The sequence below is a fragment of the Choloepus didactylus genome, chromosome 12 (assembly GCF_015220235.1).
Source record: "Choloepus didactylus isolate mChoDid1 chromosome 12, mChoDid1.pri, whole genome shotgun sequence".
NCBI classification, from domain to species: domain Eukaryota; kingdom Metazoa; phylum Chordata; class Mammalia; order Pilosa; family Megalonychidae; genus Choloepus; species Choloepus didactylus.
The window spans coordinates 11583382-11608547 of NC_051318.1; the positions used below are offsets into that span (position 1 = coordinate 11583382).

The 25166-nt window shown below is 35.8% G+C and overlaps 1 protein-coding gene and 1 pseudogene across 2 annotated transcripts in view; one reads left to right on the forward strand and one right to left on the reverse strand.

Moving 5' to 3' along the window:
* PAN3 (poly(A) specific ribonuclease subunit PAN3) overlaps window positions 1-25166 on the reverse strand; it is a 148216-nt gene that overhangs the window by 84162 nt on the left and 38888 nt on the right. For both annotated transcript variants that reach the window (XM_037800464.1, XM_037800463.1), the window contains exon 5: window positions 11853-12014. In XM_037800464.1, the coding sequence (XP_037656392.1) occupies window positions 11853-12014 (162 nt within the window). The remainder of the gene's footprint in view (window positions 1-11852; window positions 12015-25166) is intronic.
* Window positions 20546-21955, forward strand: LOC119507301 (annotated as a pseudogene).

Below are 25166 nucleotides of genomic sequence, written 5' to 3' on the forward strand. Positions count from 1 at the left end.
GTATGTATTCAGAGTTGTGCAACCATCTCACAATCAGTTTCAGAACATTTTTATTACCCTAAAAAGAAACTATACATGCCTTAGCTGTCATCCCCAATCTTTCCATTCCCCTATCCTTAAACAACCACAACTGTAATCTATAGATTTACCTATTCTGAATATTTCATATAAATGGAATCATGCCATATGTGGGCCTTTGTGACTGGCTTCTTTCCTTTAGCATGAAGTTTCCAAGGTTCATCATGTTGTAGCATGTATCAGTACTTTGTTACTTTTTATTGTGAAATTATATTCTATTATATGATAAAAAAAAAAAAAAACTTATCCAAAAAAATAAATAAAAAATAAAAATAAATAAAAAATAAAAGAGACCCAATGTCACTACCGTAATTCATAACACCATGTACATCTGAATATGTGACACACTGCACCATGATTAAGCACAAACAAAGACCAAGTTTGAGAGAGTAATAAGGTGAAATTGGTGGAATTGGCATTTGTTTAATATCTATTCCACGCTCGGATATTTGAATTCTCATTCTCACAATTCTGTAAGACAGACGATAATATATCCCAACATCAAGCACTGGCATTTGAACTGTGTAACCATACAACAAATGAAAAATATTGAATGCACAGACAGATTGGTCAGGCAAAGGGATGGGTAATAATCCTAGGCAGACTAAAAGGAGATAAAAGGGAATATGCACTTCGATCAAACAATGCGCTGCGCATGTGGAGTCACAGGTAGCTTTCCATCTACCATCTGTTGGCATTTTGGCAAAAAATCAAGAGAAAAATACAAACACAGAATCACTGCCACAAAACAAAACTGTCAAGAAGCAAATTAGGACTACTACTAGGCCTAAAAGACTGGAAAAATCTCAAGAATACTTGGACAATGTTAAACTTTGAGTCTTAAAATAATGGAAAATCCTCAAACATTTCAAAAGAAATCACCATTCTGTGTTCTAAAAGAGTTGTTCATAATAAAGTTAAGCAATGGTAATAATATATAGTGGATACAAACCCTAGAAAACTTATGATCAATTTTTAAAGAAACAGTAAAGCCTTAGAATTAATTACTCTCAAATTATACATACGACTCAATAAAGGAAATTAGACAATAACATTTAGCGATAAGCAAAACACCTTTTAGGATACAAAAATAATAAACACATACCTAGTCTCAAATAATTACAATCCAGTGGGAAAGACAATCAGGTAAACAAATTTAAAAGATACCAGTGAAATAACTGTCAACCCCAAGTACTATGGACATAGAAAAAAATTATTTTGAGTTGCTTGAACAAGTATTCACAGAGAAGGTAGCACTTGAGCCAACTCTTCAAGCAAAAGGCAGAGAAGGTGAGTGAGCAACAAGCTTTTTCAGGCTCAGTTAGCAACATGAGTGAAGGTGTAGAACTCACAATACATGGGAGCTACCCCATATGATTAGACTGCAGCATGTGTGGTTGGACGTGTAGAGAGAGCCACAGAAATGTAGGAAAGAACAGATCTTGAAGGAATATAACAAAGAGAGATGTGTGGGTTATATAGCAATATATATAGCAATAGTTGGAAAAAATGAAAAAAAAAAAGGAAAGATACTGCAGAATTTTAAAGAAGAGGATAAAAAGGCAGGTGATATAGTAGGAAAATCCCAGGATTCAGATTTAAATAGATCTGGGCTATCCCAGCTCTCACTTACTAGCAACAAGGCCTTTCTAAATTGCAATCTCTGTATTTGTCAAATGGTTATAATATAATGTTATTATTATTGTCAAGACTTAATGTGATAACAAACAGAAACTGTCCAATGCATTCTCTTTCAAATAATGGCTAGTCAAACCTCAGGAGTTTCCTTCTCAAAATAAATGGCAGAATGTGGGAGATGACAGAGAAGGAAAAGTCAAAGATATTTAGCCTGAGTGGGAAGAGGATAATGCCATTAATTAAAGGAAGAATATAGGAGAACATAAGAGGAAGAGTAGATTTGGAGAACAGAAAAATAAACTGAGCTTTAGACATGCCCTAAATATGCAGTGATAATGGAACCTAAATAAATCTTTATCCAAAGATATCAGAAGGCATAAAAAACCTGGGTCTTGAACTCAGAAGACAGTTCTAATAAATAAAAATTTTGGAATCACTAGCATACAGGAAAAGAACAAAGAACAAGTGAACCAAGCACAGGGCCTCACAGGGACCCAGGGATGAAAAAGAGTCAAGAGTACAAAGAGGAAAGAATTTCAAAAAGAAAAAGGTGGCCACTGTTAGTAAGTGCTGCTGGATTTCACAATTTAGTAAGTTTCTGGCAAACTGTGAGGGCAGTTTCAGCCAAATTCTGATGATACCAAATTGAAAGCATTTAAGGAATAAATGGGTGGTAAAGAAATCTGAGAAAAAAACAGCAACTACTCCAAGGGTCCCCAAATAGGGGCTTGACAAATACAGTATGGAGACCAGATGCATATTTTTGATATTTCCAAGAACAGGATGAAGAGTAAATTTATGCTATACAAAGATACAACAGACTAAAGAATGTTACATTTCTTTGATTCCCTAATTAGCCATCCCATACATAAACATTTTAACATGAAACACTGATTTATAAATGTCATGTGTTTGGTAGACAGTCCCTTTCTTATCATGAGATTCTTGGTAGAAAATGAATAAAAAGATTGTTAAGTCATAAAAGGCTGGGAATCATGGACTCTTGAAAGAAATCAGGACAGAAGAGAATAAAGGCAATATGAATGATTCAAACAGAAACCTTCAGAGAAGGTGTCTGTTACTGTTTTCTAAGGGTTTTTGTTTGTTTTTCTTTCCTTTAAGGTGGTAAAAAAGACAAGATGTTGGGTCAAGATTAAGAAATCAATGCAGAGAAATGTTTAAAATTACAGAAGGAAACATAGTTAAATGTCACTGAGAAACAAATGAATCAAGAAGAAAAAGGACTGGGAAGCAGGGAAAGATGATGGCATAGAGAGGTATGAAATTTAATTAGTCCTCTACAGCAACTAGTAAATAGCCAGGAACAACTGTTGGGGGACATCCATAACAGGACACACATCGTACACTAGCCTGGAATGGGTGGAATAGCTGAGATCACAGCATAGAACTGTAAGTAAAGCTCCTCAAACTGCAGAGCTGATGCCACTCACCCACAGGCATGGCAGGAGGAGATGAAACACTTCCCTGAGGGAAAAAGAAGCAGGGACCAGGAGAAAGGGAAGGTAGCTCAACCAAGCTCCAACTGCAGTTTTAATTAACAAATCTGGACTACTGAATACAAGTTACAAACACAGATAAACCTGGAGCAAGCAGGAAAGGAACCTGAGGTTCATCCTGGCAAAGTGGAGAAAGAGTGACAGGAAAAAATATACATAAATTAATAAAAATAGATGCTTTTGGAGACAGCTGAGCTCCGAACACTGGAAAACAGCTGTGTCCCAAGAAAAGGGCCACAGAGAACCGGGTACCAACACTGGTTGACTGGGGAAACTGGGGGCTGGAGACTGGCTCTGAAAAGGGGCTTCCTTTCTTTTTCCTTTTTTTCTTTTCTCATTCTAAGTAGCTCAATAGAGAAAGCCTCAGGCATTTTCAATTGTCAGCACTGACCCAGGCAAGGGTGAAGTTAACACAGCTACAAAGACAACCGGGGAATTCATGGGTAGAAGATAACTCCCTAAAGAGTGTATCTTCCCTAAGAAAAGGGGGGCAGGGCCCAGCTCAAGTGGCTGCCCTCCCTCGGGGAATTCAACCCCCAGGGCCTAGGGAGGTTAAAAAAAAAAAAAAGGAAATCAAGGAAACCAGATGCTTAGATAACAAAAAAATTATAAACGTCATTAGGGACTGGGCCCAGTCAAAGGAACAAACTTACACTTCAACTGAAATACAGAAATTACAACAACTAATTATTAATCAAACAGATCTCCTAAATGAATTCAAAAATCAAATCAACGAGTTGAGGGAAAATGAGATGAAAGATATAAAAATATTTATATATATGGCAAAAGAGATGAAGAACTTAAAGTTTGAAAATACAATTGGCAGAACTTATTGGAATGAAAGGCAAAATACAAGACATGAAAAACACAATGGAGACATACAACAGCGGATCTGAAGACGCAGAAGGAAAGATTCATGAACTGGAGGACAAAATGTCTGAAATCCTACATACAAAAAAACAGTTGGGGAAAAGAATGAAAAAATATGAGTAGCAGCTCAGGGAACTGAATGACAACATGAAGCAACTGAATGTATGTGTCATGGGTGTCCCAGAAGGAGAAAAGAGAAAAGGGGCAGAAACAATAATGGAGAAAATAATCACTGAAAATTACCCATCTCTTATGAAAGACATAAAATTACAGATCCAAAAAGCACAGCATACCCCAAAAAGAATAGATCCAAAAAGACCTACACCAAGAAGTTAATAATCAGATTGTCAAATGTCAAAGACAAAGAGAATTCTGAAAGCAGCAAGAGAAAAGTGATCCATCACGTAAAAGGGAAGCTTGATAAGACTATATACGATTTCTCAGTAGAAACCAGGGAGGTGAGAAGGCAATGGTATGATATATTAAAGACATTGAAAGAGGGAAAACTGCCAACCAAGAATCCTGTATCCGGCAAAACTGTCCTTCAAAAATGAGGGAGAATAGAGCTACCATTCGATCCAGCGATTGCACTTCTCGGGATATACCCGGAAGATCGGAAAGCAGTGACACGAACAGATATCTGCACGCCAATGTTCATAGCAGCATTATTCACAATTGCCAAGAGATGGAAACAACCCAAATGTCCATCAACAGATGAGTGGATAAATAAAATGTGGTATATACACACGATGGAATACTACGCGGCAGTAAGAAGGAATGATCTGGTGAAACATATGACAACATGGATGAACCTTGAAGACATAATGCTGAGCGAAATAAGCCAGGCACAAAAAGAGAAATATTATATGCTACCACTAATGTGAACTTTGAAAAATGTAAAACAAATGGTTTATAATGTAGAATGTAGGGGAACTAGCAGTAGAGAGCAATTAAGGAAGGGGGAACAATAATCCAAGAAGAACAGATAAGCTATTTAACGTTCTGGGGATGCCCAGAAATGACTATGGTCTGTTAATTTCTGATGGATGTAGTAGGAACAAGTTCACTGAAATGTTGCTATAGTATGTAACTTTCTTGGGGTAAAGTAGGAACATGTTGGAAGTTAAGCAGTTATCTTAGGTTAGTTGTCTTTTTCTTACTCCCTTGCTATGGTCTCTTTGAAATGTTCTTTTATTGTATGTTTGTTTTTTTTTGTTTTCTTTTTAACTTTTTTTTTCATACAGTTGATTTGAAAAAAGAAGGGAAAGTAAAAAAAAAAAAAAAAAAAAGAAGACAAACAAGGGAAAAAAAAAAAAAAAAAAAAAAAAAACAAAAAAAAAAAGATGTGGTGCCCCCTTGAGGAGCCTGTGGAGAGTGCAGGGGTGTTCGCCTGCCCCACCTCCATGGTTGCTGACATGACCACAGACATAGGGGACTGGTGGTTTGATGGGTTGAGCCCTCTACCGTAAGTTTTACCCTTGGGAAGACGGTTGCTGCAAAGGAGAGGCTAGGCCTCCCTGTATTTGTGCCTAAGAGTCTCCTCCTGAATGCCTCTTTGTTGCTCAGATGTGGCCCTCTCTCTCTGGCTAAGCCAACTTGAAAGGTGAAATCACTGCCCTCCCCCCTACGTGGGATCAGACACCCAGGGAAGTGAATCTCCCTGGCAACGTGGAATATGACTCCCGGGGAGGAATGTAGACCCGGCATCGTGGGATGGAGAACATCTTCTTGACCAAAAGGGGGATGTGAAAGGAAATGAAATAAGCTTCAGTGGCAGAGAGATTCCAAAACGAGCCGAGAGATCACTCTGGTGGGCACTCTTACGCACACTTTAGACAACCTTTTTTAGGTTCTAAAGAATTGGGGTAGCTGGTGGTGGATACCTGAAACTATTAAACTACAACCCAGAACCCATGAATCTCGAAGACAGTTGTATAAAAATGTAGCTTATGAGGGGTGACAGTGGGATTGGGAATGCCATAAGGACCAAACTCCACTTTGTCTAGTTTATGGATCGATGTGTAGAAAAGTAGGGGAAGCAAACAAACAGACAAAGGTACCTAGTGTTCTTTTTTACTTCAATTGCTCTTTTTCACTCTAATTATTATTCTTGTTATTTTTGTGTGTGTGCTAATGAAGGTGTCAGGGATTGATTTAGGTGATGAATGTACAACTATGTAATGGTACTGTAAACAATCGAAAGTACAATTTGTTTTGTATGACTGCGTGGTATGTGAATATATCTCAATAAAATGATGATTAAAAAAAAAAAAAAAAAAAAGATTAAATGAGCAAATCCATGTAATACTAGTTCATTAAAGGATAATTATTGGAAAAAAAAAAAAAAAAAATGAGGGAGAGTTTAAAATATTTCAAGACAAACAGACACTGAGAGAGTTTGTGAACAAGATACCTGCTCTACAGGAAATACTAAAGGTAGCACTACAGGCAGACAGGAAAAGACAGGAAAGAGATATTGAAGCATAATATTGGGAGATGGTAGCACAATAGTGTAAGTATACTGAACAAAGATGACTGTGAATATGGCTGAGAGACGAAGACTGGGGGGATGTAGGACAGCAGAAGAAAAGATAGAAGATAAAGACTGGGATTGTACAACTTGGTGAAACCTAGAGTGATCAATGATTGTGATTAAATGTACAAACATGTTTTTATATGAGAGAGAACAAATGAATGTCAACTTTGCAAAGTGTTAATAATGGGATGGTATCGGGAAAAATACAATCAATGCAAACTAGAGCCTATTGTTAACAGCAACATTGTAATATGCTTCCATTAATTGTAACAAAGGCAATACACCAAAGCTAAATATCTATAAGAGGAGATATAAGGGAAGGCTATGGGATTATTGGTGTTCTCTGACTTTTTTATTGTATTTTATTTTAATTATATTTTTTCTTTTGTTGCCTTTTAGTTGTCATTTTTTTCTTTTTTTTTTCTTTTTTACTTTTTTGCCTCTTCCTTTCTTTGTGAAAGAAGTGGAAATGTCTTTATATAAATAGTGGTGGTGAATGCATAGCTATGTGATTATACAGGGCACCACTGATTATTTCCTTAGGATGGAATACATGGTGTATGAAAAAAAACATCTAAAAAATAAACACAGAGAAAAAAATGCTGGAGCAAATGTGGCAAAAGGGATGTATCTAATCACCTTTGGTGGGGAAGTAAAATGGGGCAGCCCATCTGGAGAACAGTGTGGTGGTTCCACAGGAAACCAAGCATGGGCTGCCATATGGTCCTGCAACTCATTTATTGGGTACATACTTGGAAGAACTGAAAATAGGGACATGAATGGACATTTGCACAGTGGGTTTTATGGTGTCAGTATTCACGATTTGCAGTGGATGGAGATGGCCTAAGGGTACATCGACTGATGAACGGAATGGCAAACTGTGGTGTATACATACAATGAAATACTGAGTTGCTACAAGGAGGAGTGAAGTTGTGAGGTGAATGGACATTGAGAGTAGTATGTTCAGTGAAATAAACAAGAAATGAAAAGAAAAACATTATAATGCCTCATTAATATGGACTAACTATAATGCACAAACTTAGAATTGAGTTTAAGAGCACAGGTTATCAGGGGAAGGCTTGTTTTAAAGGTTTCTCCTAGACTGTAAGCTCTCGAAGCAGTTACATCTATTTCTGAGTTGTAATGGTTATTTCCAAATTCTGAGATGCTGAGTTCTTTGTGTATAACCTTGTCGGTCCCTGGAACTTTGGGTATCTGTGTGACACCTGAGACTCCGAGCCAGAGTCCAGCAGCTATGAAAGTCGGCATTACCCCATACAGCAAATGTTAAGGAGTCTGAAAAAAAGAGATCAGACTTCAATTAGAGATACGAATGATATGGATTTGGTTAGGACTAAGGTAAATCAGACTAAAGGGTAAAGGACAATATTGACTGTGTTTTTAAAACTTCAACTTCTGTGTGAGTCCAAAGGAAGAGATGTTTATCAGGTGCAAAAATCTATATTTTTTATAACACGCTGTGTAATTGGACTTGTAAGGTGAGTTTATTCAAACACCATAATTACAAGGAATATTGAATAGGGAGTGAAATCTCATTGGTTTGTACAGGTTACTGTGAAGCCCCACTACATCCCAGAGTAATTCAGGCAGAGAATAAAAATGTATTTGCAAAGTTCCCATGAGAGACTGGGGGAAAATATGGAAATATTAAATTTCCCCACCTGGGGAATTAATGATATTCTCACAAGCATTGGGGGCTACCAATTTAGAAGGTCAAGCCCTCGATTTTTGAGCTCGCCTTTATGAAGTTCGTTACTACAAAGGAGAGGCTAAGCCTACTTAAAATCGTAACTAAAAGTCATCCCCAGAAAACCTCTTTTGTTGCTCAGCTGTGGCCTCTCTAACTCTGCAAGTAAACTAACTGCCCTCTCCCCATGGGGGACATACCTCCCAGGAATGTAAATCTCCCAGGCAACGTGGGTCATGATTCGCAGAGGTGAGGTTTGGCCCTGGCATTGTGGTACTGTGAAAGACTTCTTGGACCAAAAGGGGAAAAGAAATGAAAATAAAGTTTCAGAAGCTGAGAGATGTCAAACAGAGTTGAGAGGTCATTCTAGAGTTTATTCTTATGCATTATATAGAGATTCCTAATTTTTAGTTTTTAGTGTATTGGAAAAGCTACAAGAAAATACCTGAAACTATTGAACTGCAGCCCAGTAGCCTTTATTCTTGAAGATGATTTTATAACTGTATAGATTACACTGTGTGACCATGTGATTGTGAAAACTTTGTGGCTCTCACTCCCTTTATGCAGTGTATGGAAAGATGAATAGAAAAAATGAGGACAAAAAGTAAACGAATAAGGAACAGTTGGGGGGTATGGGATATTTTGGGTATTCTTTTATACTTTAACTTTTATTCTTATTTTTATGTGTGTGTTTGGTAATTAAAATGTTCAAAAATTGATTGTGGTGATGAATGCACAACTATATGATGATACTGTGAACAACTGATTGTACAATGCGGATGACTGTATGGTATGTGAATATATCTCAATAAAATTGAATTTAAAAAACAACAGCAACAAAAATATAGGTGGAAATAACCTTCCAAATGTTTGTGGGGATTATCTCTTGATGGCAATGATTCCTATATTTTTATTTATGCTTTTCTGTATTTATTAAATTAGTTAGCATGTACTACTTTTATAAATGGAGCAAAACACAATAAATTATAAACCAAAACGGAGGAGGAGGAGGAGAACTGCCCTTACAAATGCTTCAGAGCGATGCATAAATTATATTCTATGCCTGGAAAAGAAAAAAAATTGCCCTATAAAAGTTCAGTTAACCAGAAAGAATACAGTTCTAGTCCAGCTAGACTATAGTTCATAGAAGTGAAGCCTGATAAACATGGGTCCACACTTCTGCTCCTCTACTGACTACTGTTTAACCTTAAGGTTACTCGCTTCTCTGAAGATGTTTCTTCATTTAACAGTAACAGTCACATTTACCCCATAGGCTATTAAGAAGACAGAAAGAGAGAATGCATGTAAAGAGTTTGTACAATGGCTGGCATAAGGAAACATTTAAGAAACACAACTAGTATTCTTAAATAAAACATAGATAAATATGGATTGAGAAGATCTAAGCTTTAAAGCAAAGGAAACAAATGAAGCATGAAAGATTAATAAATCTGGCTACACACCTTTTAAACTTTTATATGACAAAAATATAAAGTGATATTAAAATATTAAGTACTATACAAAAAGACTGGTATAGAATTAATTTACACAAATTATTTTTCATATACAACAAAAAAGATGAAAACTCCAATAAAAAAAACTTTGATGACATACTCTGCACTGTATAAACTCCAGGAGTCCCCAGATTAGGAATCTACAAAGATAATAATGGAGACCAGATAGGTATTTCTCAATACTGCAAAAGGTGACTGATAATGTTGGGTATTTTAGAGCTTTATAAAATACAAAATGCTATATAAATGTGGAGTACCATTGCACCCCAATATTAAACCAAGCTAATAAAACATTCCTCATGTCTTTAATGGAAAAAAACTATTTCCATAAAGTAATAAATAGTATTTGAAATATTAGTATAAATTTGAAGCATAAAGTAATTAATAGTACTTGAAATATTAGATTTAGATAGTACCAATTCGATCTTTTTAACTTATGTGGGCAAATCTAGTACAGCTGTCTTAATTTCAAAACTAAAGCGTAACTACAGTGTATGTTCCTATACTAACCCAATGATTTTCAAACTGTGCTCAGAAGAGATACTGCAGAACTGCCACTGGGACAGGGGGCAGTTCTGGGGCGTCAAGGGGCTATCCCCCTGCATTTATCAATGTTCCACCTCCACATCCCACAAGCAGTTCCAGTGCCACATTTATGTGTTCTTATATAGTTGGGTTCCAGGTTATTTTCAGACTTTCTTTGTAAAACTGAAAACTAACTATAACAACCCATATCAAATCTCTCTACTACTGATCTCAAAGACAAGAAAATTTCAGCAAAAACTGTATTATTAATTGACATATCTAAAAGTTTCCAATGAAATTTTAAATATATGAAGTTATATAGCTCTCCTCAGTTTTTCCTTATCTTTAGTAAAATGCTACCAAATTTTCGTTGAGGCAAATACCTTGTTTTGTAACATTTTTGGAGTTACTTCTTTATTACTGTGTCCAATGCAATAAAGACATTACTATAATACTAATATTGACAAGAACAAAATATTGTGCAATCCCTTTATGAAACAAGATTCATCATAGCATGTGAGTATATCTCAATAAAATGAAGATTTAAAAAAAGTCTGTGAAGCAGCAGTGTAAATAATAAAAGCAGCTCCAAAACAGGAAGAAAAAAAAAAAAAAAAAAGATTGATCATAGAAATAAAACCAACTTGTTAACTTTGTTGTATTTTTCTGTGTATAGTATATGCATGTGGGATTATAGGCTTTAACTAGAGACATATTTAAAACACCAATTTACTCAATGTTTGGTAGGAAGGATATTCTACTTCTTGTTAAATAGAAATTCTGATAAACAGAACTAAATATATTATACAATTACTTATTTTTAAATGAGAATATAATCATTGTAATCCAAATTAAAATTGAACATAATTTAAATTATTTTTGTAAGTACAACAAAATCTTACACAGAGGCTAGCCCTCCTTGAATTATAAAAATTCATTTTCACTATTCAGTACCATAAGTAAATGCAGAATCAAAGACAAATATATCTGTAGTAACCTTATGACAACTTAATATTGAACTTAGTTTTAGAGCAAACCCTTGAAAAGTTTGTTTAGACACAATCTTTATTTCAGAAGAGAAATGTACAAAAAGACAATATATGGAACTTCTTGTTGTTCAGATTCCAAATAAATGGGACTTTCTGTAATAGATTTTATAATATGGCTTTTGAATGTAGCACCCTGAATATCTCTGTACATTAGAAAATAGTTGAACCCAACTGTTAACAAAATCCAGAGGGAAAATAAATTTAATACACCACAAGCAGAGAAAGCTCAAAATGCCACCAAACAAAATCATTTAGTTGGTTAATGGGCCATTGACCTTACATAATTTAAAAAAAAAACAAAAAAACAAGAACCTAAGTTATCAGCTAAGTCATCCAAACCTTTCATCCCCACCACCCCCAGATACAGAAAACAGCCAAGATATCCACTTTCAAAAAATATCTAATAAAAATTATTTTTACCTGTAAATTGTTTTCTGTGACTCTGTTCCACCAAACCATATTGATCGGTACTCCTGATTTACACCTGTCAGCAAGGCAGCCAATAGGGTTCTTTGCTTTTCGTGCCTTTGATCCCATCGGTACTAGCCTCTCCTCCAGCATCCCCAGGCGATACTTCCTTGGCTAGGAAAAAGAAGGAAAGAAACCAGGCCACTCCTAACATCCCCATACTAATCTAAACTAAAATAACTAACATACAGACAATATCGGGAATGGTGGAATAGTAAACAAGTAAAATTTCTAAGACATTCTCTCTAACATCCTTATCACCACCCACCATCTCCCACCCCCACCCCCACCCCCCAAAACACCTCCAATTAACCCACAGTCCTAATAGGCTGAACAATATTCTATAAAGTAACAGATATTAAAAAATATATATATATACAATATAATATGATTTTATAGACTATTTTTATGGATAGAAATGAACTTATCAGCAAAGTATAAGCTCTGCAAAATTTCTTACCCTGGCACTTACCTATTCTCACTGCAATATGAAGAAATAGATCCAAGGGCACTTAATACAGGTAAAAAAAAAACTTCTCCAAACTGTATCTTTTTCTGTTCCCCATCTCACTATCTTATTTCCTATTGAGAACTACCCCACTTATGAAGTAGCTGATTCCTAAGGAAAAGGTTTAAATAAAGTTCTACACATATCAGACTCGAGTAGAAAAGTCTCTCTCTCTTTTTATTCCGGGCTTTGAACTTAAGATACTCAATGAAAAAGAAATAATTTCATACTAAAAAAATTTTAAATACACAAATTTCATTGGTCTTATAAATCTCAGTAATTTGAACAGACTGATATGGAATAAGTTGTTCAATGAAATCATAAATTCATTGGCTAACAAAATTAATAAACAATCTTAACAGCTGGCATGGCTTTTATACATAAAAACTGAATTAAGAAAATCTCTGTTCACTCATTGTTCTGTCTTGGGGTATAACAAAACTGCTGAAATAAATAGTTAAAATTAAGTTTCTTCAAAAACTGTCATAGCTAAACAAATACCTTAAAAAAAAAGAAGAAGAAGAAGAAGGTCCAAGATAAAGACAATCAGCTTGAAGAAAACACTTGAGTTCTAACTACAAAATGACCTGGCAAATAAGGGCAATGGAAATTACTCTATGCAAACTATGCACTCCACAACTGGACCTCCGGCTGTACTGTCTTTGATTTAATGGCGTGGGGGGGGGGGGGGCTAGCATTAAGAAACGCAACTATACTACTCCTACCTGGATGAAGCAGTTTTATGTGACTAAAATATTTCCACCTCTATGCAACCTTGGACCAATTCAGTTACCCTCTACCTCTACATCACAAACAACTTTTATGAATGAGAACAAGTGTCCCCTTCAGGGTTCATGCCATGGAAACACATCGAAAGAGAAAGAATTTTAAAGCAAGTTATTTCAAGTAGCATAATGCCTTGGAAAGACTGTAAGATCAAGCTCATATAACTTTTATGTTCAAGTAGACAGCTATCATAAAGCTGTGACCTACAGTAAAAGTAATATAACCTTAAATAAACCTTGACTAATTTAAAACTTATATTTTAGAAAATGTCTGGGCTAAAGATTCTCCTAACCCTATCAGAAAAATCACAAGCAGTCAAACAGGACTTATAAAAGGGAACATAAATGTCGGTCATATACTTGCAAGGAATAAAATCATTAACTTAAATGACTTCAGCATTTCAGACCCTTCACAAGTTCAGACTCACTTTTCATCCAGTGATAATTAATGCAATATTTAGTGCATTAAGAAATACAAAAAAAAGGCTTTAAATAAATTCAAAGTATCACTCTCCCACACGAGCAGCTCTATTATATAATTATTATCCTTGTTTTTCCAAAGAGAAATTCATTACTCCTCTCCTTTCACCCCAAACCTCCCCAAAATTGTAACTAGCCTAAAGGTCTTTCTCTTTAGGTAGAAGAGAGTTCCAAGGATGTGCCATTATATGTATCGGTTCCTGCAATCAATAGCCAGAAATTAAACTCTATTCCAAAAGGAAAACCTTCGTGATACTGAACCAAAAGACCTAAGATATCAGTATCATTGAAAACACTACCACTGTACAGCAAGAGAAAACAAAATGACACCTGAAAAGAGATGGTGCTACTAACTGAAAGTGGGGCTAAGGGAAAGGGAGAAGTCAAATGGAAGATAAGGAAAGGGGCAAACAAAAGTTTATGGGAAATGCTTATTTACTGTTTTCTGAGTTCTGCAAGGATCCCAATCCTCGCCCCTCCAGAGAAGCCAGGGAACAACCCTTCTTCTGTTTCCTCTAGCTTCCAGCAATTCCTTCCTAGACAAACCCTGAGGAAAAACATAAATTCCCTTGTTGGTCCTCTATTCTCGATAGCCTAGCCAGTTCCAGCCTGTTGGTTATGACGGAACGGAAGCATCTGTCCTATTAACAACTAGACCTTTTCTGCTCCACCTCCTTGCACGTCTTCATTTATACCAAAATTCCCAATCCCCTTTTGGCCAACAGAGCCTGTAACTGTTTCCCTCCCCTACCTCCACCTCCTCTCTTTCAAATATTTAAAATTTTTACTTTATTCTCAAGATTCACCACAACAGTGACTGATTTTTATCTCTCTACACAAAATCTACGTGTACAACAAAATAAAAGAGCACTTGAAAATAGCTTTACCCTTGTGAATTAAAAAAAAAATCTTTGGGTTTGAACACGTTTTCAAGGACAAAAAAAGTCTGAGAATATTCTAGACTAGTGCTTCTCATACTGTGACGAGCACATGAATCTTCTGAGGCTCTTGCTAATATGCCGATTCTGATTCAGCAGGCCTAGAGTGAGGCCCAGAATGCTGGATTTCTAAAAAGCTCCCAAGAACTACTAGTACTGCTGGTCTGGAGATCACACTTTAGGTAGTAAAGTTCTTGAGTATGTCATAGAAAAAAACCTGAAAAAGAAGCATCAGTGGTACAAACAGAATTTGGGGCCATCCCAAAAAAGGCAAAGTGGTAAGAGACAGCAGTTCAACACCCCTACCTCTGTAAAGCTCCTTACTTCTTTGAGAGCCTGACCCAGACAATCAGAGTCTTCAGTCAATTACTCATGGCCCCCAAAACCCCAGCTCTTCAAAAGCTCTCGTGTTAGACGATAAAAGCCAATTCCTGTGGCTTAGGACTGAGGGAAGTCTACCCCCATCCCTAACAAATGAAATAAGTCTCTAGACTCACAATGTCAAAAGCAAGAACAGTAAAAGCTAATTTTAGAGCTGTCTTAGTTCTGAAGCCTAAATACACACACGTTTCTCACTCATTCACTCCTTGACATTTCAGCTCTGCCCCTTCCGAGAAATACATTACTGAATAAAACCTACTCTCTTCCCCTAAGAAGTTCAGAGTCTAGCAGAACAATCTATAAATATCACTACTTTAACAGAAAATGTAGTTAAAACCACTAAATGACAGACCAATTTTTAAAAGCCAGAGCCTTTATATAAAAAGTAATTGCAAAACAGCTCCATCACACAATGCCTCACATTATCAGTCACGTGTTATTACATATCATAATCTAATTACTAGCAATAAGCTAGAGAAATCAAATTGCTATCTCAGGACAAATTTTCCAATGCCTCAAAATATGAGAACTCCCTTTGAACATCAAAAACCATGATGATTCTACTTTCATTATTCATAGTCTAAATGAATGATGATTTAAAGTTACTATGAATGACACTTTTCAATGATTTGTATTTATTAATCAGGACATCTTCACATACTTGAAAAACAGCAGAACATATATGTGAAACACTATCCCCTTACATAAGTATCCCCTTATATAAGTAATGCTTACTGAATATGTGACTCCATTACCTCCTGCAATACCCCTCAGCATACTACCTCCTGCCCCCGCTAAGGATGTGAGATCCTCTGAGTACAAGGATCTAAATATTTATTTGAAAATAAACCTGTGTTTCTTTTACAACAACCTCTTTTGTCTCAGAATGGCCTCCCCCTCAATTAATTGAATTTTCTGATGTTTCAGTAAATTTGTAATTATGAGAACTAATTAGATGTGTTAATACATCTGGATTTTAAAGTCTCTTATGCCTAATTAATTTAGAAAAATAAATCCAGATCTACAAATCACTGTAGCTTGGCCTCTAAGCACCTTAGAAAATCAATTTTCTCCATGGGTATAGGACCTAAAAATCAAAAACAAAACAGGCCAGCCTCAAAGATCATGTTATATTTTCTTCCTCTACTGGTTATCATTAATTTTATACTTTTCATGAAAATATATTTGGGTTATGTTTTCATTTCTTAAACAAAGACAATATTAGAATGATATGGGTGAGTAGAGCTACAGAAAAATATTTGGAGTGAAAGTGAATAAAAGTTATTGGTTCTTTTTTAAAGTTAGGTAAGTTATTTCCACAATAAACAGTCAACTGTAATGATTATAAAAGATTTTATATTAATTTCAGCCCCTTAGCAAAAGTAACCAAGGCTATGTTAAAATGCCTGTTGGCTTATAGCAAAAGGAAACAAATTAAATTTGTACTCTTGTTTAAGTTCAATCTTGAAATGAAGCAGAATATCTGACAAATGTTTCTTTACTATAATTGACCTTAAGCCAAGATAGTAGTGTATCAAAAGTAATTTGCACATTCAAAAACAAACATAAGTTTAAAAAGAACAGAATCATAAGCAATGGAAGACTGTAACAACTATCATTTGACAAGCATAAAGTATTATGCCAAACACTTTATACCAATTAATGTATTTAATATAATTCTGTGAGATAATACACTATTATTATTCCCTCTTCACAGATGAGAAAAGCAAGGCTTAGAACAGGTTAAGTAACTTGCCAGGGATCGTACAACTAGCCTAAGGTCTGACTGCAGAGCTTACACTCTTAACAATGGTATTCTGCTTCCAAATCAAAGAAATCTATTTCATATTCTACGATATTTCTTAACATACTACAATCTCAGTATGAGATGACTTAATACAAATTCCTAAATGAATCAATCTCTCTGAATCCAATGGCATGAATGGGATCAGTGAGAACAACAGCTACACAGATGTCATTGAAAGAAATAAAACTAAGAAGATAACCCCCTCCTCATTCTCAAAATACATGGAGAGCAAATCTTGGATGTAAAATAAAGTTAGGGAAAATTACATGGTTTTGGTTAAATTTAGCTTAAAACGTAGGCTAGCATGTTTGTCAACAAGAATTCTAAATTTGTCTTTACCAATAATTTCACTCCTCACTCCCATTTCTTAGGAAAACAGGGATAAACCAGCAATAACACCACACTCTCAACACTAGCCATTAACCACTGTAATTACAAGGACCAGAGTTGAGTGTAAAAACCAACCAGATAATTCCAGAATGATTTACTCAGAACCCAGGAGTAAATTCCTATTGTTCCTAAGTCAAAGTTGTAAATGCACCTTGGTTTTTACTAAACTACCATTAGTATGTAGGAGAACTAACTCAAAATTCCCAAAGCTACAAAACCACATGATGACTAAAACCAAAAGTATTACATATTGTAGGAGCCCTTGGCCTGAGCAAAACAGGCCTGTGGAACTTGTCGTCACACAGCAGTCTGCGTGACCTGGGCAGCTAATGTTTAACCTATCATCTTTGCAAACCAGTAGAGAGAAAATGGTAAATTAACCTTAAAATGTAACTTTAATCTGAGAAATTCTTGGTCTCACAAAGAAGCAAACTATAAATGTAAAGTCAGACCTACCGTCAAATGTTAATCTAGTCTACCTGCCTCCTGACTCCCTAAAATGTTATCACCCTTGTGATTATCTACAAAGCCCCATCCTATGATCCCCTTCTCCCCCACATGACAAGACCCTGTTGTCCTGTGTATGCTCTCCCACTCTTAGGAGTGTCTTTGTCTTAAACCCTTATAATTGGCTTGGCCAACCTCTTTAATTTGCACAGTCAACTTCCCTGCGAATGCAGTACCTGCCTGGCATGAGAAAGCCATCATGATCTCTATACCAACTCCTCACCCTGTAGGTAAGCCCTGAATAAAAGCTCATGTCTCAGGACGTGTCCGGTGTCTTCTTCGGCCTTTGGACTGGCAAAGCCCTCACGGGCTGCGACACATATTGTACATAAAAGGCAATGAAATTTCAGTTCCCATCATTTAAATGTGGTAAAGTGTCAAACACCAGAACGCCACTGTGCTGGTTTGAACATACCCTGGGAAAAGACTATATTCTTTTAATCCATTCTTGTGGGTGCAGACCTACTGTGGGTGGAGACCTATTGTGGGTGGGACCTTTTGGTTAGGCTATTCCAATTAGAATGTGACCCAGGCCATTCAAGGTGGGTCTTAATCCTTCACTGGAGTCCTTTATGAGAGATTAAAAAGCAGAAACATTTTGGAGAGAGCTTACAGAGAAATGCCCAGACACATCTGGAGACAGCCACTGAAACCAGAACCAGGAAAAAAGGACAAGCAGACATTGCTATGTGCTTTCCCATGTGACAGAGAAACCCGGATGCCAGCAGCCTTTCCCCAGAGAAGGTATCTTCCTCTTGACACCTTAATTTGGATGTTTTCAAGGTCTTACAACTATAAATTTGTAACTTAATAAATTCCCAACCCATTTCTGGTAAAAAAAAAAAAAAAAAAAACAAAAAAAACCTCTCCATGAGGTCTCTTTTATAAGCAAACAATATAACAAAATTCTCTTGCAAAAATGAATTTGAAGGAATCTTTCTTGATTCAACAAAAACAAACAGTCACTGCATACAGAGTATCAATTAAAATATACAGCCACTAGAATGGCTATTATTTGTAAAAATGGAAAATAAGTGCTGACAAGGGTGTGGAGAAATAGGAACTTCGTACATTGTTGGTGGGAATATAAAATGGTGTAGCTGCTGTGCAAAACCGTTTGGCGGTTCCTCAAAAATCTAAACATAGAATTACCATATGGCCCAATAATCCCATTTTTAAGGTATATACTGCAAAGAAATGAAAGCAAGGGCTTAAACAGGTATCTATACACCAATGTTCATAGCAGAATTATTCATAATAGCCAAAAGGTGGAAGCAACCCAAGTGTCCGTCAACAGACGAATAAACAAAATGTGATATGTACATATAATGGAATATTACTCAGTCCTAAAGAATGAAGTTCTGATACATGAATACAACATGGATGAACCTTGAAGAAATCATGTTAAGGGAAATAAGCCAGACACAGAAAAACATGTATTGCATGATTCCACTTATATGAAATAACTAGAACATGCAAATTCATAGAGACAGAAAGAGTAAAGGTTACCAGGGGTGGGAAAAGGAGGTATGGGGAGTTAAAAGCATAAATGTGTACAGTGTCTCTGTTTGGGTTAAGAGAAAAATTTTAGTGATGGATTGTGGTGATGGTAGCACATTGCGAATGTGATTTATGCTTGGAAGTAGTTGAGGTACGAAATTTTTACATTGTATAAATGTTAGCACAATTATTTAAAAAGAGAGAGAGATTAAAGACATCACAACAATTAAATGCAATACATGACACTGGACTGGATCTAATGAAGAGGAGAAAAATGCCCAAAAGGACATTATTGGGGCAACTGAAAAAAATGGAATATAGACTATATGTTTCATATAAATGATAAATTTCAAACCTGATAATTATACTTAATGAGGTCATATAAGAGAAACCCTTTTTCTTAGGAATATACAAGGAAGTATTAAATGGTAAAAGGGCAGGATGTATGCAATCTACTCTCAAATGTTTAGAAAATAGATATATAGGAAGGAAGGGAGGGAAAGAGGGATACAAAAATAGCAAATATGGAAAAATGTTTGTAAAAGTTAGTAAATCTGGGAATCTGGTAGAGGATTCCTGTAATTGGTGTTCTCTGCATTACTTCTGTATACTTGCAACTTGCCTGTAAGTTTGAAATTATTTCAAAATTAAAAGTTTAACATAAGAGTAAAATAAACTACAGAAGGTACATGGTTGAACTTCTTCCAAAAAAATTTAATCTGTCTTTCCAAAGCACATCTTTATCTCAACTCACTTCTGGAAAATCAACCTGGAGTACTCTTTACTTAGCAGGAAAATAAAAATGTTTAACTTTTTCAAAGTTGAATCCTTTTCTAAGGGAACTTTCATATTTTTAAAGAAGTTTCTATTTAATGTTACTTGCATAGCATTTTAAGAAAATAGACTGAGACCAGAGATAAACAACAGGAAGGAAGTCAAATTTAAGGCAGAGAAGAGAGAGAACACATAGCCATTTGCTAAGAGAAGTTTATTACTATACGTCATTATCCATAAAAATGACAGTGGATTAAAATTAATCGCATAAAGACAATGACAGTCCTCTCAATTTAAAGTTACTAATGCGTCATATACGGAATTATCATGTTATTTTAACAAAAATGAGCTTAATACTTATTTTTTATCTATTACATTTAGAAATCGATAACCAATGTAAGAACGACATTTTAAAACTGACAGCATAAATACTTCTAAAATTGAAGACCAAAATAAAATTGAGAGGAAAAACTGCCATATCTGATAGAAGAATCCCTAACATACAAAGAGCTCTTACAAATGAATTTAAAAAGAATAACCCAAAATTGGGGTAAACCATTCAGGAGAAGTTTAGAATGAAGTTTCTTCTATTGATTCTAGTCCTGCAAGTTACTGCTTCTGGATCAGTTCCCCTGGCTAGAGATACAAACGCACAAGTAAATGATGTGGTGCTTGACCAAAGATACTTGGGAGCCTTTTATGATTTCCACATGGAAAGCCTTCCAGTGACCAAAAAAAAAAAGCCAATGGGAATCTCATGGAGAATAAAATCCAGGAAATGCAGCAGTTCTTGGGGTTAAAAGTGACTGGGCAACTGGACACATCTACTCTGGCAGTGATGCATGCACCCCGATGTGCAGTGCCAGACGTTCATCATTTCAAGACAATAAGAGGGGAGCCAGTATGGAAGAAACATTTTATCACCTACAGAATCAACATCTACACTCCTGACCTGGCGCATGCAGATGTCGACTATGCCATCCAGAAGGCTTTTTAAGTATGGAGTGATGATGTAACCACTCCCCCCCATGATGATGTAACCACTCCCCCCCACACCCCCCACCCCCCACCCCAAAATTCAGAAAGATTAGTGCAGGTGAAGTTGACATTATGATCTTCGTTTCACGTGGAGAGCAATGGAGACTTCTGCCCTTTTGATGGAAAAAGTGGGGTTTTAGCCCATACTTTTGGACCTGGAGCTGGTATTGGAGGAGATGCACATTTTGATGAGGATGAAATCTGGACTAAAACCTCCAGAGGCATAAACTTATTTCTTGTTGTGGTTCATGAAATTGGCCATTCCTTGCGTCTTGACCATTCCAATGGCCCAAGTGCCATAATGTTTCCCACCTACAGTTATGTTGACCCCCACACACGGAAGCCCAGAAGAGCACCATCCCAAGCCAGATCCCAACCAGACAGACATCTGTGACCCCAATTTGAGGTTCAATGCTGTCACTACAGTTGGAAATAAAATCTTTCTCTTTAAAGACAGGTTCTTCTGGTGGAACCATGCTGAGACACCTAAGATAAGCGTTAGTTTAATTTCTAACTTATTGCCACCTGGTGTTCAAGCTGCCTATGAAACTGGAGCTAAAAATGAAGTTTTTCTTTTTAAAGATGACAAGTACTGGTTAATCAGCCATTTAAGAATACATCCAAACTATTCCAAGAACATATATTCTTTGTGTTTCCCTGTCTCTGTGAAAAAAATTGATGCAGCCATTTTTCACCCAGTTTTCTACAAGACCTGCTTCTTTGTGGATAACCAGTATTGGAGGTATGATGAGAGGAGACAATTCATGGAAGCTGATTATCCCAAATTGATTACCAAAAGCTTTCCAGGAATTGGACCTAAAATCGATGCAGCCTTCTACTCCAAAGGACACTACTATTTCTTCCAGGGATCTCACCAACTTGAATATAACATCCTATCCAACCGTGTCACCAGAAGGTTGAAAAGCAATAGCGGATTGGGTTGTTAAGACTGGTGTAATTAATGGTGCTTGTCAATTCAACTTTTAATAAGTATTTATTGCATAAGTTTTTCAATTTTGAAAACCCTTAGGGTATGGTGACTTGTCAGATTTTACCTGTCTCTGAGTTTGCAAACAAAAACATTTTAAAGACCAAGAGAATACCTTTTGGAGAATGTTTGTAAGTTGGACTGAGAAATTATAATTAACTTTTGGCTTACCCAAAATTACATTTAACTTAAAATTTTTAATTTTAATGTAAAAAGCATGTACCCTCAACTTTAAAAAATGACAATTATGGAAGCAAAGGACTGTGATATACTTTTATTCTGTTGACTTAATATTATAACAAATAAAAACTCTGAAAGGAAAAAAAAAAGAATAGCCCAATAGTAAAATGAGCAAAGAACATGAAAAAAAACACCAATGGCCAACAAACAAAAGAGAAGTTCGAGCACTAGTATCAAATTTTAACAATGAGATTTTACATTTGAAAGATTTTTGTATCTTGGTGTTTTCAAGGCTGTGGAAAACACAGCACCTATGAGAGTAAGAATATAAATTTGTGCAGCATTTTTGAAAGGTTGTCTATCAATTATCAAAAGTTTAGTTGTATATTCTTGCCCTAGAAACTTTATTTATAGAAATTTATACTGAGACAATTTCCATAAGTGGAAAAAGAAGCAGGCATAAGCATAATCAATGCTTTATCTCCTCCTAGCCTCTTCCTCAACTACTTCTCCATTTCTCACCCTATAGAAGGCTCCATCAGTCGTCTTACCCTTTTCATTTTGATCTATATAGATTTTGGTTTTCGCTGAAATGTAAATAAATGTTATCCAAATTATTCTAAACAAATTACTTATTCTCTCAAACTCCATTTCCCAAACTGTAAAATGAAATAAATACTGTAATCTCGCTCAAAGAATTGTTGGGATGATTAAATGATAAAATATAAAACATTTAATTTTTTAAAAAAGAATTAATTTAGCATATTTCCTGAAATATATATATATATAGAAAATCATTGTCAATATAAATAAAACAAAGTTTCCGTCTGTCTATCACTACATCATGGGAAAACACTACATTAATTTTCACCAAATTTGAGGATAAGTTTAAGAAACTAATAGCTATATATAGTGAGGAAGCAAAAAATGAATGTTGGAAAGGTCTGAATACCTCAGAGCAGCTACAGGAAAACAGCTCTTCCAACGGGCAGTTCTAACACAGCCTGATCCAGGGTGAGCAGCACAGAGAGCTATTCACTTAACAACACTTAACACTTCCCACACAAGGCTAGAGAAGTTTGACTCAACTACCAATAACAGCTACTTCTCTGCCAGCCAATGTAACTCTCTCATTTAGTCCTCATAACAACTCTACATAGTAGGCACTGAGTATTACTATTTTTATTTTGTAAATGAGGAAACAGAAAAGTTAATAAGCTTAAGGACACAAAGATAATCAGAGAAGAAATATAGATTCAAATTCAGACTGACTTCAAGGTTGAAACCCTAAAACCTTAACTATTATTCAATGCTGCTGGGTTATTACCATTCCCACTGTTTGGTCTTTAAGAGAAATGAAAACTCATGCAGAGTCTCTGAGCAAGCTATTAAACTGGAACTGTGGGTGCCAGGGACTTGCCACCAGTCCCCATAAGGGACCCATGGTGTCTCTAAGCCTAAAACCTCACCAACATCTGGCTGAAGCTGGTATAGCACAACTGCCACAGCTTGGCAAGTGATGGAAGTAAATGGAAGTTTAGTCAGCTCCAATAAAGGAAGAATACCTCTGAGTATATTGGTTTGAAATTCTAAATACAATTTTCCATAGAAACATCACTATACAATACTCATGGGTAAAAGACACTTAGGTGGCTGTTCTGGGATTCTAAACACTAAGTAAAACATTATTTCTTTGAGAATACAGATAAAGAACTTAAAAACAACTGCTTTATAGAAGAAGTTTTAGACTGCAATTTTCTTCAAAATTTCAGTTATTTTAAAATATCTTCTCTATTTTCTCATCTCTTAATTCCCTGAGATCAATACTTGGTCCAATGTTTCAAGAAGGGCCTAACTATCAGCAGTATTATGGAAGGATTTATGTTCCAGATTGTCTATGCTATAATCCTATTAATTTCTCCCAATTTACTTTAGCTTTCACTACAGTAATTCTCTCCAGTTTTTTTAATTATATATTTTGTTGCCTTGAGTAGAAAAAATGTAGAAGTCAAGTTTTGAAGACTTTAAAACAGAAACACTACCATGAAAATTTTAAATGTCAAATCAGACCAGAAAACATAAAATGCCATGTACACTAACACCTACAAAAATAAAAAACATAAAGTAAATAAATTTTATAGTAGAGACCATATAGAGACTACACTAGATGCTCTCAAGATAGAGAAAAGTGAGGGGAAGAGGGGGAGAGGGACTAAACTAGGTCCAAACAAAGGAGAAAGCACTGCTAGTTAACTTTTATCTCAAGCAGAATAACCCAGAACTAGGCCTTTATCTCTTTATAAATTAAGCCATCAGTGGATGAGCCAGATCCTTTCGATCTCACTTCCCTCATTCCAATAAAGAGCTTTAAAATCAAGAACAACAGAAATAATATTTTGGAAATCACTGTCTACCCCCCATCCCCCCACCCCCACCAACCCCATAGAAGTTAACTTATTAACACCTAAAAAATATTTACAAAAGTGAAAATCTGTTATCCCACTATTAAAAATAAAATATAAATAGCCCCAGTAAAGCTGCATATCAATGGAAACATCATACTAAAGTAAAACTAACCAAAGAAAAGTAAATGAAAGATTCCATAGCCTTTTTGCTTTTAAGGAAGGAGGAAGAAGCTGACCAGGAAAATGACTAGAAGACTAAACAGGGTGAAGAAGGGCAGCAGTCAAGAAAGACATAAAAGGGGAAGCCAAGAATGCTAGACCCAAATTTGAAGGTTTCTCCACTTTGCCTAGCATCTGCCTCAACCATATGGGGTTGCCCTGCATAAACTCACAGCTTAGCAAGAATAGTCAGCAAAATACCAGAGCACTGAATAACTTCATTTATGAATATCTGTGTTTCAATATCTAACTTAGTTATAAACATGCTTTGTTCCCAAAGGCTTTCCTGCTTGTCCAGATCACCTCTGTAATTCACAGTGACGCTCAGGCCTTTTCTCCATCATACCAGGACTCAACTTTAACTTC